The sequence below is a fragment of the Canis lupus genome, chromosome 1 (genome assembly GCF_003254725.2).
Source record: "Canis lupus dingo isolate Sandy chromosome 1, ASM325472v2, whole genome shotgun sequence".
NCBI classification, from domain to species: Eukaryota; Metazoa; Chordata; class Mammalia; order Carnivora; family Canidae; genus Canis; species Canis lupus.
Genome location: NC_064243.1, coordinates 4,852,730 through 4,869,555, shown reverse-complemented (window position 1 = coordinate 4,869,555; position 16,826 = coordinate 4,852,730). Strand labels below are relative to the sequence as shown.

The following is a 16,826-nucleotide window of genomic DNA, read 5'->3' as shown; positions in this document are numbered from 1 at the left end:
CCTAAAATCTGACAGTTACCAGGCATACTTCTGTGTGGCAACACTTAATAAACGTTTTTTGTTGTTGTTGTTGTTTATAACTGGCACATTGTTTACATTAATTCAATTTAGTTTTTTCTAACAATTCTGGTTCTGATTTAATACAATGGTGTACTTGGAACTAGTAGCAAATGATTAGTTTATTATGTAAAGAAGGCTGCTAAATCTTTTTGAGTATTTTTTAAATTAAATTACATAGTTAAATTATATCCAAACACTGGCTCATAATACTTTATCAACTCCTATTTTTCTTAGTATGAAAAGGGGACAAATAATAAGTATTCTTCACACCACACCCCCTGACTGTCCTTTTCACTCATATGAAGATTTCCGGATGCACTGGGATGACTTGGTAAGAAATAGAAATGTGTATTATGGTAGGAACTATTTAATTTTGCTTCATATAATTTAATCTTAGTTTAGCTTTCTCTCAAAAGAACTTCATCTTTGTTCCTAATTTTTAGTATGGCTATAAACTTCCAGAAGATTGTGGAAATACTAAAATTTACTGCAGCATCTACTTCAAAATGATAGGAGAAAGAATCTTCACGTATCCTTTTACACACTACTTATAACAGAAGCCCCCTGCCAGCTTCATGATCCATCCTTACTCCTGGCTCTAGTGTTGTCATCATTTTCAACCTTATCTATGTCTGAATGAAACTGTTCCCTTCTACTCCCCCCCTCCGCGCCTGAATATTTTTTGTTTTCCTTAGAATTTTTCTATTTTTATTTGAGAAAGAACTTGATGATATTTTTTATTTTAAGTTCTATTGCAACAATTTAGGTAACAAAAGGAACTTTAGATAGAAAAATGTTTACAGGATTTCTAGTAGACAGTAAAATAGTCCTATGATTCTCCTTAGCCAAGGGCTCCCTCCAGTGGTATTTTGGATATTATTGAAAGGATAAAATTAAAAGAATTAGTCTTTAACAAAGATTTTTCTCTTTGGAAGATTATTTAATTTTACAGGCAAAATTTAGAGGATCTGACTTGCACTTAATGCTCCCCAATGCTTTAAGAAAATATCTGTCTTAACATTATTTTAAATAATTTAATAATAATTTAAAGTATTCAGGTGAAACTCTTCAATTGTAATCAGTATTTATTTCACATTCCAGTCTCTGTATTATGACCTGCTGGAGTTTCAAATTGGAAGAAGAGCCATAATGTTCTCTTTCTGCATTTTACACTTCCTAACCCAAAACTTAATATAAAATTGATGTTGACAGGGATTAAATACTCCCTTTCGTTAGAGGCAAAGACATTATTATTCCAAGTCGTCAAGAGTATTTTTCATCAGAAAGAAGCAACTGCTCTTCTCAAAGAATTGCTTTTGGAGCTTGAATACACTGTGTGTTGTTTCTTTGTACTGAATTTTTACAGCTTTTGGAGATGCAACCTCTTTATTGTTTTCTATAAACACTTATTTTTGTAACCTCTTAAGGTCATAGTATCTTTCTTATAAATCATTTTCATAATATCTTAGTCTGCCAGTCTATATAGAAAGATCTGTAATAACAACACAATGAGCAGTATTGATACTGAGTGTTAAAATAGAATGAATTAAGACCCTGTGATAAAACATACTTTTAGCTTTGGAAAATATGAAATAAGCAATATATGAAATAGGATTTAGTTATGTGTGTCTTTTTAACAGTTAATATTGTAATACTTTTTTAATTCCATAGACATTGCTATCTCTTGGGGCTCCTGGGTAGAGTAGTCGGTTAAGTGTCCGACTCCTGGTTTCGGTTCAGATCTGTGTCATGAGATCAAGCCCTGTGTCAGGCTCTGCACTCAGCAGAGTCTGCTTGAGATTCTTCCTCCCTCTGATCCTCTGGTTCATGTGCTCTCTCTCTTTCTGTAAAATAAATAAATAAATCTTTTTTAAAAATTGCATCTCTTTAGTACAAAAAAATGTTCTACTATTCTTTAACAGTGTTCAGATACCCTCTCAGCTGCATCAGAAGTCAGCCCATTCAGTTCTTTCCAAGAGTAGATTTGGAAGGTGTGTTGAAAAGTTTCCTTTCAGACTTAAAATCTAAATTGCCTCAGATATGTGGCTTTCCCATAAAGATGACAACTAAGGCATGCTACTACACACAAGAACTAATGAAACCTCATGTACAGGTAAGAGATTTCATGTCCTTCTGAGCATTCTAAGACCTAGTATGCACCTGTCTTGGATCTTTTGCTTTCTGTGAGGGGCTATCTAACCCATTGTACTAGAATTCTTTTCTGTCGGTTCAGTGTTTCCCTAATGCTATTTGTTATTGTACTTGACCATTTGTCACTGCTATTTGTTACCTTTTTTGTATTTAACATGGCATTGTAGTCATAGTTGTTTAGTGATCTAATTTATCATGAGCTCTTGGAGAGCAGAGATCATGTTCATTTTCTTATGCCAAGTACCTAGTATAAAATAGGTGTTCATTAAAAGCATTTTTCAATGAATAAATGATCTTACAGAATAGTTTGGAAACATTTGTCTCATACAAATTCAAGTTTACTTTGAACTGCAACTTCATTTGAATGTGCTTGATAAAAAAAAAGCCTTTGTATAGTTCCATTTACAGAAATTGAATTCATTCAATAACATTTTTATTGTAAGATGATATGCTAAGTGAATTCTTATGAAAAAAAGAAGTAACAGCAATTAAGCAAAACTGATGAAGAAAATATGTTGGCCTATATTCACACTTACTAGAATAAGATTTCTTTGTCAATAGACAATAAAATTGAAAGGGAAGTTTTTGAGAAATATGAGGAATTTAAATTTTTCAACAGTGGCCTTTTTCTTATAAATGACAGTTGTGTGTTTTCATACAAGGGAAAAGCAAAAGGTTGAACAATTTGAGCAGTTTGAAATGTAATGTGAATTATATGAATATTTCTGTGTCTGCTTAATCTTTTTTCTTAACTGTGTCCTCTGTTTATTATAGTTTCCACTGCTCCAGTGATTTCAGGTTTCACATGGTATTGCCTTCCTATGGCACATGGCAGTTTTTCCAACTTCTGCTTCTGTGCTAATTGTCATTCTATGATCCTCAAATAAAATTCACCAGGGCCAGTATCTGATAGGCCCCATTCATCTTTTCAGGCGAGGCCCCCTTGTCTGTCACCAGCCAGCATGTGGATTTGGTATCCTTGAATCAAGAACACTTCGTATAAATGGTATAAAAACATGGCAGCCAATAGGCAAGGCCATTTCCTAAAAGAATGTGAGGGGCACCTGGGTGGCTCACTGGGTTAAGCATCTGACTCTTGATTTTGGCTCAGGCCATGATTCCAGAGTTGTGAGATTGAGCCACACATCAGGCTGGGCACTCAGCAAGGAGTGTGATGGAGATTCTCTCTCCCTTTCTCTTTGCTCCCCTCCCCCACCCCCTTGCGTGCACACACTCACTCGCTCTTTCTGGAATAAATACATCTCTAAATAAAAAGAAAAAAATGTGAGTGGACAAATTCCAATCGACATCTTTATGATAATGAATCTTAAAGTTTTGGCCAGACATAACATTTTTAGTAGTTATTGGCCGAGTCCAAATCTGAGGAATTTAGAAGAAAATATGTCATTACATAATTCATTTTTATTGGACATATTTATTGAATATTTATTTTTTCCAGTCCATGACTGTTTTATAAAGAGTGAATCTGGACAATATACTTGTGCAAATTTGCTTCTTAAATGTAAAATAATACCTAACTGGAAAATCTGGGTTTTGTATTGCTCCTAACAATAAGAATTTATCCTATTCAGTTTTATTACCTCTGTGTGCCAGCTTCTTTTATGATTTCATCATAATCCTCAAAACAGACTCTAAGAATAAAGAATTGTTTTCCCACTTTTGTAAATGAAACTGAAGCAGAGAGCATCCAAATAATTTAACCAAAGCCATATAATTAAATACATTGCAGAATTAGAACTGAAACTCAGGGGAAGATTCTCAGTCACAAAATTGGAAAAAGTTTAGATCTGTGTTTAAAAGCTCTAGCTCTAGAGCTTACTATGTGTGTAATCTTAAGCAAATTATTTGGTTTTCTTGTGCCTCAGTGTCCTTGTAAAACAGGTCATGGTAGTAGTGGTAATAATAACATTTGTCACAAATTGAGCTCTCTAGGAAGCTGACTCTGGAGTCTAGTGCAGGTGATGTTTATGAGGACTGAACTTGGAACACCTGTGGAAGGTGAGGCTAGAAGAAGGTGGGGTAAAAGAAGTCCATAGCAAAGTGGGTACCAGGTAGCTTTGGCCAATCTTCCAGGAGCTCTAAGGCTAAAACAGCCCATCATAATGATTTTACATTGTCCAAATAGCCAGGCCTTTACACCCATTCCTTCATCTGTCATTGGATTTGGGCCACCCAGGGACGGGCATGTTCTAAGGTGAGGTAGGTTTCTAGAACTAGGGAGTTCTTGCAGGGGCCAACTCCCAGCGGTGGAGGCAATAGCCCTTTTGTGAAGGGGATCTGAGTAACATGTGACCACTTCCTTTACGGTACTTCACAGGGTGTTTTGGTTTTTTGTTTTAGGATTAGATAATAACAGTCCCTTGTACTTAGTGAGCTCTCAGTAAATGTTAGTTCCTACTACTGCTATACCATGTGTAAACTATGAGATTCATGCAGTCTAAAAAGCTTAAGTTTAAAAAGTGAAAAATAGATTGATCAGACTATTTGTTAAAACTCAACTGACTTTTAAAAAAATTAGGAATGCTTAACCAAACTATTTTTATTTTTTTAATTGATAGAAATCCTCAAAGGTACATAAAAGAAATTAGTATAACAAACTCTCATATGCCTATCATCTAGTGCTTCTTTGACATAGTTTTAGGTGAGGAGTATACTGGAGTATTTTCAAAGAAACCCAAGATATGATGTTATTTCATCTGTAAAGACTTTAGTATGCATCTCTGACAGGAGCCTTTAAAAACATTATTTGCAATAATTCTTAATATCTAATACCAGTTCATATTCTAATTCCCTATATATCTTAAAGATTTAGGAACTTTGTTTAAATCGTAATCTAAGCACAGTCCATGTATTTTCTTTTTTTTTTAATTATTTTATCTTTTTTAAAAAATTTTTTTGAAGATTTTATTTATTTATAGAGACAGAGAGAGAGAGAGAGAGAGAGAGAGGTAGAGACACAGGCAGAGGGAAAAGCAGGCTCCATGCAGGGAACCCAATATGGGACTCAATCCCAAGTCTCCAGGATCACACCCCCCGGGCTGAAAGGCAGCGCTAAACTGCTGCGCCACCGGGGCTGCCCCAGTCCATGTATTTTTATTTGATTGTCCTCTTAGGTCTCTTTTATAACAGTCTAAACCCCCTTCCCTTTTTATTTATGCTAGTTATTTGCTAGAAAAACTGGACCATTTGCCCTAGAGAATGTCCCATATTCTATATCTGACTGTGGCTTTATGTCGTTTGAAGTTAACATATTCTAAACCTTCTATTTCCTACAAACCTGTGGTTAGATCTAAGCTTAACTGAATTCTGGTTCAACTTTAATCAAGAAACATTCAGGTGCCATAATACACAGAACCAGATTTTAATAGGTAAAACACATTTGATCAGTCATTTTGGTCAATCCTCAAGTTTCTTTTAATCATTACCTTAATTCTAGGACTCCATTAAATGACATTCATTCATATCTAAGTATCAGTTAAGGCTCTTGCTTTTCCTCCACAATTTATGTTAATGTACTCCAAGTTATGTAAGTTGTTTGTGAAGGCCTAGAAATTAAAAGTTAACTTAGCCACATTTGTCAGTGACACCTGGCAGAATAATGGTAATAATGTAGTAAAATATGAGATATTTGTTGAGTTATGACTTCATAAAGCTTTGGTTTGTTGACCATTTAAGTATTTCAAGTTCTATGAATTATTTATGATCTCACCTGCTGTTCTTTCTGTAGTCTTTTTATAAATTTTGAATATAAACTTGGAAGTTTCACCCTTTGGGCTATCTACTATATTTTAGAAATTGAAAGAATGAGTAAATAATACATCAACAGGCTATGGGGGCAAAACAGGCTTTTGGAAGTTATTTTCATCCAATGTATGTTTCTGAAACAGATGGTGATGAAACTGTGTGAACATAAACATATTTAGACACATTCTATGTAAGTTTTATGTCAGAATGCAAGTAATTCTGTTCTCATATGAATCTACCTAGAATGAGTTTTTCTTCTGGAATTTCAAGTAGTAGGTATATTTAAAAGTTACTACAGTTTATAAAATGCAGGGGTCAAAAATGGCTTAATTCTTGAATGCTTTTCTCATGAAATGGAAAAAAAATCTCTCTAAATATATTGAGATGACCTAGTCCCTTCTAATAAAACATCTCTTTGAGGTGGAATTTCATTCAAATTAATGAATTGTTCTCCCCATGATAGCGTATATGTACAGGAAAAGGCAGTGTAGGGTGAGGGCATTTGGTGTATTTGCCTAATATGGTCCAGGAGAATGAGTACCCTAAGCTGTTTCTGGTCACCTATAGAGATGGTGAGCTTGATACTTGGCTTCTGCTAACTCTGCAACTGAAAAACCAGAGGCATTCATAATTGAACTTTTTAGCAGGAACTGCAGAAGTGCAGCTTTCACTTACTTCTTCCTTCCAAATAATGAATGAGTGTTTCTGATTCCTTGATTCTAAAATGCATCCTGAACCCTAACTGCAAAGGAGAAAATGTCCATTTTATTTTCCAGACACCAGTTTAGAAAGTAACACTAGACAGAGAGGGTAGAATGAATGTTGCTCTCCAGTCCACCAATATCCATCAGAGATTCACAGCTGAGTAATGCAGGGGAGAGGGAGGCATTTGTTTCTTGACCTGGATTGGTCTAATGTTGGTGGTCTCTGTTCATGTGGTATCTTGGTGAAGATTATTTATAAGGTTTTCTTCTAGCTACCTTATTCAGAGAGTCTTCAGAAGAACAACCGCATCACCTCTTTATTGTCTTCAGAAGTACATGTCAAGCCCTGTCAAGCCCTGTTATGGATTGAATTGTGTCCTCCTTGCCCCATATTCATGTATTGAAGTCCTCACTCCCAGTATGTCAGGATTTGACTTTGTTTGAAACAGGATCATTGCATTTATAATTAAGATCAGGTTATACTGGAATAGAGTGGGCCTCTAATCCAGTATGACTGATATTGTTATATAAAGGAGAAATTTGGGGACAGATACATGTGCAGGGAGACCATCATGTGAATATGAAAATGACCATCTAACTACAAGCCAAGAGGAGAGGCTTGAAACAGATACTTTCTTCATGGCCCCAACCCTAACACCACCTTGATTTCAGACTTTTAGCCTCCAGAACTTTGAGGCAATACATTTCTGTTGCTTAAGCCCCTCAGTTACAGTGCTTGTTACAGTAGCCCTATCAAACTAAGATAAACTAAGATAAACTTTTTGATACATGTTTTTTTCATTCAGGCTAGCAAATCTCTGGGGGGTTATAAGCCAGCTGTTACTCATTAGTCAGCCTCTCTGCCCTTTACTCAGGGTCATGAAACCTGGCTGGGTCTTCTGTGCCCTCCCTCTGAAAATTATGGGGAAGTAAAGAAAGGTGTCTCCTTGCTCGACTAACATGAATAAACCTCCAACTTAAGAAATCTACAGACAAGAGGTGAGCCCTGCTCATCTATTTTCAGCATCAACTCAATCCTCATCCAAGATTTTTCTTGGAGTCTTCCCACTTCCCCAGAGAATAGCCGGTGTGGGAGAAGGAATATTGTTCTCTATGGTGACTTTGAATTATGTCAACTTAAGTATGATAGAAGTACATTTTTCTGAATTCCTTTCTCTACATAGTTCTGGCTTAGGGTGGCATGTGATTGGAAATGTAAAAGTGAAGCAAGACTATTTACACTTGGAAGGTCTGTGTTAAGCCTGTGTGATAACTCAGACCCACAGGGATATGCTGTGGCACCTTTTTAGTTGGTGTGGAGTAGGCATTAGGTCATGGTTCCTTCATCTCCTGCCATATGTCCTCTTTAAGCCTTCCTAAAGCCTGTATCAGGTTTTTGTGTAGCTTCAGCCCTTTAGTAGGCCAACCATACTGTGACATTGGAGGCTTGAGGGTGATAAGAGATGACATGGGTTCTGGCTAGACACAGCATGCTTTCTGATGCGTACTCCATTTTTCAAGATGGTCACAAGATTGTCTATCCACATGCCCTTATGATCAGTGGCAACACTTATGCTATTACGAGGTTGGGGGTGGGTAGACTGTGTTCCCTCCTGTGTCTGGGCAGGACTGTGACAGAGGTGATGCTGCATGACTTCCAAGGCTAGGTCAAGTGGAAGCTGTCTCCCTCAGGACACTTGCTCTGGGATCCCAGACCACATGATGGGGTTGCCTGAAGTCCAGTTTACAGCTAGCATCTAGCATCATATGAGTGAGGAAGTGACAACCATCCCAGAGTCCCTCTCACTGCAAATCCCTGAGAGACTCTGAATTAAGCCAAGTCAGCTCCCAGAATCATGAGACAGGAGACCTAATTATTGTTTAGAACCACCAAATTTTAGTTATTCTGCTTAATAACTGGATCACTCACTTTTTCTTTGCTTATTTACAACTCTTATCCCCCAAAACTCTCTACTACTCTTCTCTTAACTCCACTCAACAACTAGGCCACCAGCAGTAGAGAAAGGAAAACGATTTGTTCTGGTTTGCACATTATTCCTAGCATTTTTTAAAATTTTGTTTCAAGTTGTGACTCTGTGTTTGATGCCGGAAGATGAGAAAAGAACTCCCTATCTCATGTTTCAGATTATTGTCACATGTCACTTTTTTCCAGGTTCTGGGACTCGACAGATATGTATTTTTAAAAACTATAAACACTTCCCATTGACAGGTGAATGGATCAACAAAATGTGGGATTTCTATACAATGAAATATTATTCAGTCATAGAAAGAAAGGAAATTCTGACCCCTACTACAACGTGGATGAGCCTTGAAAACATGCTGAGTGAAATAAGCCATACACAAAAAGACAGATATTGTATTCTTCCACTTACACAGGATACCTAGAGGGGGAAAGTTCATAGACCCTAGAGAGTAGGATAGAGTTTCTAGAGAAATAGAGAAAACCAGAATTGTTGAGAACTACAGAGTTTATCTTTGAAATGAAGAAAATGTTGTGGAAATGATAGTGGTGATGGTTATACAGCAGGAGTACAATGAAGAATGTACTTAATGCCACTGAACTGTATATTGAAAAAATATTAAAATGGTAATTTTATGTTTTATCTATATTATCACATTAAAAAAAAAGACTGTAAATGCTTGGCTCTCTTCGAGCTGTCTGACAAGTCAGTCTGGCAGATTCTTGTTGAATTGCTTACCAGTTACCCACAATCTTTTAAGCAGTGAGAATACAAAATGATGGAGACACAGCCAGCCAATGCCCTATAGTCAATATCCTACTTATTCTTATTAAAGGCCTGGTATAGATGGAACCACCTCTTCCATTCATTTAGTTTCTTGGAACAAGTATTTCATAGTAACTGTGTGAATGATTTAAGAATGTGAAATATAGTGGCACCTGGGTGGCTCAGTCAGTTGAGCATCCAACTCTTGGTTTCAGCTTACGTCATGATCTCAGGATCATGACATAGTGCCCCACTTTGGGCAGTGAGGAGTCACTTGGGAGTCTCTCCCTCCTTCTGCCCCTCTGCCCCTCCTCTGCTTATGCACTCATACACTCTCTCTAAAATAAATAAGTAAAATCTTTAAAAATTGTGAAGTATATAAGAATAAATATATCATGGTTCCTACCTTCAAAGAATCTAGTATATACATAGGGGGATGGAACATGGATGCTGAAAGATAAGAATGCCACCCTTTACTTTTGTGTGTGTGTAAGAGACAAACACTGATAGCATATCCTTAAGAAGTTGAAAGGGAAAGAATGTAAAGAAGAGGGAAAGACTTTTCTGAGCGAGAGCAGCATGGACCTGTTTGGAGGACAGTAGGTAGCTAATTGTAGTTTTAATAGTTGATTTATATAGAATATATCTTCATTTTAAAATATCTTGAAAGGTTGGTATCTTAAAAAGGATGCAAACCATTAGAAGCATTCATGTTTCCTCAAGAAGACTCATTGGTTTTTTGTTTTTCTTTCCTGTTTTATGTATTATAGTGTTTATGTTCTTACTTTGAAATTTTGTATGTTATTTCTGTTCCGTTAAGAACGTTTTTTACATTTAAAAAATTTTCTAATCTCTATCTTTTCAGGAAAACAAAACCAAGGCATTTAATGTGACCACTAAACAAATGTTCAGTTCCTCTCTGACTCAGGCCCCTTCCACAAGACCTGCTCTGGCTGAGCATCTTCGATGGTGTTCAGTAGCTGTGGACCACAAGGTGGAGCTTTCAGGCAGCCATCTGAAGAAGCCTTGGGTGCCCTCAACTCTGCAGCTCCAGCAAGAAGCTGTTCAGAACAGAAAGAAAGCCCTACCTGACAAGGCACCCCAAGTACATATGGAAGTACCAAAGCCCAACAGAGGAAAGATTCAAGTTCAAGGCACAAATTTCACCTCCCAGAATAATATTGTCCCTAAATTTATACCATTTTTCAAAAATCAATCATTACAGATGAACAAAAATATCTTAGAACCTGGCAATCTAAAAAGAAAACAGCTTGTTACAGAATCTAAATTTTTTTCACTTAAAGCTAGCGTGATGCAAAATGACAAACTGAATTTAGATCCAGCTATTAAAAAAAGATCTAATCATAACATTCAGATGAATACCAGAAATTTAAATCAGAAGATTTCTAGACTTCTACAAGAAAAAAACACTGGGTCCTGTGAAAATATAAAACATCCCCCTTCTAATGGAGAATCATCAACTATGAGTTTAAATGAAAGTAAACACCTGTCTAATAGTTTACTATTTCAGATGTCAAAGAACAGGATAGGCGTAATAAACAGTGCTGTTGACTTCCAAGTGAATGGAAAAGAACATTTAACAAGCAAACATATAACACAAATTTTAGGGAAAGGCCATGAGTCAGTGAAAATAAAACAACCACACATTTTTGAATCAGATACAGAAACAGAAGATGCCCAAGTACTACAGTGGCAATCAATAAATGAAACTATAAAAGTTGGTGTAAATGACCACAAATTGATAATAAGCAAAACATCCCACAGGTCTAAAAGAAAATTGTGTCAGGAATCTTCAAAAACTTCAAAGAGATCTCATTCCAATACCATCCATTATGGACAGTCCAGTTTTTCTAGGAACAAGGTAAAAAAAAAAATCTGGGGTATTTATCATATGGTAGGCCTTTAAAGCCCCTAAATAAAGATATAAATGATTTGCCCCAGATCATCTAGAAATATAATCAAAAACAGAATGACTACCATAACACAGCTGCAAGTATATACAGTTAATTTTAACAAAGTGATTCTTCAATCTGATTACAGATACATGATGTGGACAAATCAAAAGCTCAGAAATCTCTCATCATCCCTAAAGCTTAGAACATGGATATGAAAGAAGGAAATATCCACCAGGTAACTTAGGTGATATATTTTGATTTATTTTTTTGTTAACATCATCCATATTGGAATTGCCATTTTTAGGAATCCCCCAACCTCTTGGTAAGAAATAGCTCCTTTTAAATTCCCTGAAGCCTTATAATCAGCAAGGAAATAGGAAATACTGGGAATAGTGCAGCCCTTGGATAAGGATTGTACACAGAATCCGTTGCATATAGTAAAGGCCCCCACAGAGGGATGAGGTGAAGAGAGTCCCACTACTGGCTGTCTCCCACACTGCTCTGTGGTCTTTGCAGACTAAAAGACGGCATAGCAGTAGCAGACCATCTAAAACTGTGAGATTCTACATGTACCTTTGGGACTTTTACCCAAGATAATTAACCTTAAGTGATGTTTCATAGATTAATCATTAAGTTAAAATTTACTCCACATTATTGCAGTCTGGCAAAAGTGAAACTTGAGATTTAGCTGATAGTGCTGAGTCCAAGGCATTGAATTTACAAACCATGCATCTGGAAATCGCATTTTATTCCATTCTGCCATCTGTTTTATTCTAAGAACAAACCTATTACGAAAATATCCACAAATATTTTTTTTGTGTTAGAATTACTGGAATATTTTCAATTTGAATTCCCTGTGAACAAACTAGAAAATATTTTCTTTTCTCTTATAAATGCTGTTTCTTTCTGTAGTAGAATTTCAGCCTGATTTCACTTAACTAAAAGGTGCTTAATTCTGTTCCTATTTTTTCAATCATATTGTGTTTCATGTAGTTTTTGACATCTTAATTTTAATGCACTCAGTAAGTGGTTGAGGAAAAATGTGTGTGCTAGAATGCCTTAATTTTTTTCATTTTCATTTTAAAAAATCTATTTCAGATTTCATAATTTTTTAGAAGTATAGCACTTTCCCACTTTGAATTTAAGACTCCTAGAAAGAATAACATAATGAGAAAAATTACAGGACATCATTATAGAAAATAACTTCTGCCAAGTATGAAGTTAATAAATACCCCTGTAAAAATTTGAGTAATACAAAATAGTTTCAAGAGAAAAAAAAACAACACCTGTAATTCTTCTTTGCAGAGATAATCACTCTGAACATGGATGGACATTTGCACGCTCTTGTGAACATGGAATCAGGCCCCACACACTGCTGTGGAACCTCCTTTAACACTTGAAAATTGTTGTTGTCATGGGTGCATAGTATTTATTCCATAGCTGGTGGGTCTACTATATTAACTGTCCCTACCGATTCACATTTTAGATCCAACTCTTCGCTGTGGTGACAATATTGTATACAGTATTGTTAGTTGAAAATACCTTTATTTTCAAAAATATCTCTATTTTTATGGAGATTTATTTGAACTTATTTTTATTATTGAAGATTTCAAGCTTTACAAAGTACAGATAATAGTGTAAAGAACCTCTAAGTATCAACAATTCAATTACTAATACTCAACTTCAACAATTACTAATATTTCATCACTCTATTTCACCTATTTCTCACAGATCCACTTTTTTACTGTACTATTTTAAAGCAAATTAAGTATCAGATTGGTCATCTATAAACACTTGAGTATAGCTCTCTACCAGGCAAGAGATAACATAATTTAAAGAAAAAAAAATGTATGTCTGTACATTCCATTTTTGGCATGTCTACAGTATCTTTACTAACTCATTAAATTTTACTTTAGTCTAACATGCAAACTGACAGGAATCCCTCGATAAACATTAAACCTATTTCACAAAGTAGCCAGCCAAAGCCTTCAATCATACAACCAAAATACTGGCATGAAGATTTATTTCTTCTGCCATACGTATGTGCTCTGTGCCAGGCAGTGGACCAAGCACTGTGCTACTGAAATGACAAAACTGCCATTGGCTGTGTAGTCTAATCTCTAGCCAGCTTATTCTGGGTTCCTGGCAAAGATGTAGGGGTTGTGTATGTACAATGAAGCAAATTCTAACAATGACGTTTTGGTCTATATTGCAAATAAATTACTGAACTTATAAAAAGAAACAAAGATTCTCACCTAATTAGTATTATTCTGGCTTTCAAACATTTTAGATGTTTAATTTGCAAAATGTGATATAATTCTTGTAAGATATTTAAAAGATTAAAAATCCTCATTAATATTCTACTGAAATAATTCTTCATTAAATTTTTAAAACCCCAGCAGAGAGCTGAGTGTAAGTTTAACTTTGATTTTTTAATGTGATTAACTGTTTTTGCTACCTCACTGAGTCATTGCAATTAAAGGCAAAAGTGAATACAAACTCTGCTTCAAAACTGTAAATATAGTTCTTGCTCTTGAAATTGCATGTGGTTAATCAATTTACCTGTATGTCTTTTATTGGAAGCATTTGTTTTTCCAGAGTATTTCTATTTTAAAATATTATTTTATAATTTTCATAGGCAAACACAACTAGTTTAAAGCCCATTTTGAATGTGCCTTGCTCATTCTAAAACTACTATGATAACTAGTAGACTGCAGTAAAAAAACAAATGGTATGTCATTGTGTTTGTGAGGTGGTGATGACAATATTTGTTAAAGAAATTACTATGAATAAGGATATATTTTTGGTCACTCAGTTGTCCACAGCATGTACTTCTTGAAACCAGTCTTTCCTTTTGTTCCATACATTCCTAGCCACCTTCCTGCTACTGTCCAGTCATCATGCTTTAGTTAAAAGACTAAGCAAAATAATTAAAAAGATAAATCCACTGCTTAGTGTGTAGTATCTTCCAACTCTTTAAATAATCTTGCTAGCTCCTCCTCCACTCCATTAGTGTCTAAAACTAATTTTTAGGATAGTATTTCATTTAGATCAATGTTAATCTACATGGCAAAGCCTGCGTATTGAGGATCAGTCTATTTTCTGGTGTAAAGTAGGTTTGTTTTTCATCTTACAATATTCTAATTAAACCAAAATATATATGATATATGTGTATGCATGGTATGTATGTACATATATATGTATGTATGATATATATATGATTTACTATAGAGATACACAAGCGAATTGATTATTTACTATTTCATGTTCAGAGAAGTTACAGACTAAATTGCTGGGCTCAAACTCACTGAAGAAATTAATGAAGATTTTGGCTCATTTTAAAGATTATTATTTGAAAGCCAGGATAATTTCAAATCTAATTAGGGAAAACTAAATTATGCTATCTTGTTTAAATTTTTGGTGATTTATATGCATTGTGGACACCACCCTTACCCTGCCCTCAACTCATTCTTCACATTCCAGTTGTATGCTAGTTTTTGAATCATTACAGTTTTAAACCATAAATAATTTTGTTTGCTTTTATGCAGAACTTTAAAAGACATGGCAATATGCCAAAATTAATGCTATGAGTCATCTTCATAGAAATGTAAAAATGCTTTTCATGTACTATTTATATTTCAAATTTCAGTGTTTTTTTTGCTTACTATATTTGAATTTTTCTGCTTTTATTTTTTATATATTACTAAAATTATACATTATATTATTTTCTTTGTATTTGTTGCTTACCGTAGCAAATAGGTAAAAAAATATATAGGTTTGTCAATTACTAAGCAGTTCACTAACCAGTTTTTGCACTCTGTCAAATTTCACATCATCTAATGTTATGCTGGAACTAACAATATATTGGTGTTCACTGATAACTTAAGAATGGTCAGTATTTATAATTGTTTAAAGATGTCAGGGCCATTATTTATTGATGCTTAAAAGGTCCATGTTGTATCCTATATAGCATTTTATTTTAAATAAGAAAATAAAAGTATTCAGATAGATGTATTTTTCATGTTTTGGAGTGACTACATATAGGAATGGAAAGGCTTGGATAAATTCCAAACTATTTTACATTTATGGTTCTGTTTCTTTTTTTTTTAAGAGTTATTTATTTATTTATGATAGACATAGAGAGAGAGAGAGGCAGAGACACAGGCTCATGCTGGGAGCCCGACGTGGGACTCGATCCCGGGACTCCAGGATCGTGCCCTGGGCCAAAGGCAGGCGCTAAACAGCTGAGCCACCCAGGGATCCCCTATGGTTCTGTTTCTTTACATGCATTTGCTTCTGGACCCATGTAAACTAGTTAGATCATTATCACTTCACAGAACTTCTATTCTCAAAAGTTCCTTCATCATTTCATTTAACAGATATTTATTTAGTATCTACTCTGTGGCAAGCAGTATTGTAGATTCTTGGGATATATCAGTGAACAATGACCTTGGGATATATCAGCAAACACTGAGAGACAATAAACATGACAAATATGTAATGTATCAGCAAGTGACAAGTATATAAAAAAAATAGAAAAGTAAGGGAGACAGTTACAGTAGGCTTCCTTGAGCAAAGACAGAAGGAGATGAGCTCTCTAGGCATAAGGAACAGGCTATGTATGTTCAAGAGATATCAGGGAACCCAGAGTGGCTAGTGTAAAAAGAGCCAGAGAAGGGAGTCCAGAAGATAAGACTAATGATACTGGGCCTGTCAGCCATGGCAAAGACAGTTACTCATTTACTCTGAGTGAGATGGGTTTGGGATCAGAGGACTGGCATGGTCTGACCTGGGGTTTCAACAGGCTTATTCTGACTGCTACGTTCAGCGCAGACTGAGGCTAGAGGAGGGTGTGAGAGAAGAAACGGAGACCAGCCCAGAGGCTGTTGCAGTCATCCAGCAAAGATGAAAGTGATGTACCACCATTGCAACTACAGAGGAGATGAGTGGCTGGGCTAGGGATTGAGAGAAAGAGAGGTGCTTAGGATGACTCCATAATGTTTGGCTTGATTACATCTCACTTGAGATGAAAAGGAGCAGGCTTCAGATTTGGAGGAGGACTGGGGATGGACCGTTGTCATTTCGCAATGTGGAGGCCGTCGATGAAAACTCCATGTAGGCAAAAACCTGACTGGGTTGAAGGGAGAGGAGAATTGGAAATCTTGAGTGTAGAAATCTCTTTCAAGAAGTGTCATCACTGGAGTTCTCTGAATCCTTTTTAATTACCCTTAACAATATTATCTTTGATTATCCCCTTTCTGAGACTATATTCTCCCACAGCCTCTATAATCTTGTATCTCTGGACACATTTTCTGTTTCTTTTACTTATTGGCATTGAGTACCCAGGGACCTTGAGAGATAAAGAATAGTTACGCCAGACATTTGGGACATAAGAGGAATGAGGAAGGGCATTCCAAAAGGAAATGAGAAAAAGCATGAAGAGGTATGCATGTTTAGAAACCATGAATACTGGTATGGTTAGC

At 35.6% G+C, this 16,826-nt stretch overlaps 1 protein-coding gene across 12 annotated transcripts in view; it reads left to right on the top strand.

Moving 5' to 3' along the window:
• The window catches only part of C1H18orf63 (chromosome 1 C18orf63 homolog), a 34,349-nt gene extending 18,996 nt beyond the window's left edge, over positions 1-15,353 (top strand). For 11 of the 12 annotated variants that reach the window (XM_035712325.2, XM_035712315.2, XM_035712318.2 and 8 more), the window contains 6 exons: positions 295-391; positions 504-589; positions 1,990-2,173; positions 10,293-11,309; positions 11,489-11,578; positions 12,649-15,353. In XM_035712325.2, the coding sequence (XP_035568218.2) occupies positions 295-391; positions 504-589; positions 1,990-2,173; positions 10,293-11,309; positions 11,489-11,545 (1,441 nt within the window). In that variant the 3' untranslated portion in view covers positions 11,546-11,578; positions 12,649-15,353. The remainder of the gene's footprint in view (positions 1-294; positions 392-503; positions 590-1,989; positions 2,174-10,292; positions 11,310-11,488; positions 11,579-12,648) is intronic. The other variant, XM_035712313.2, reaches the window with a different exon arrangement.
• The last annotated feature ends 1,473 nt before the right edge of the window (positions 15,354-16,826 follow it).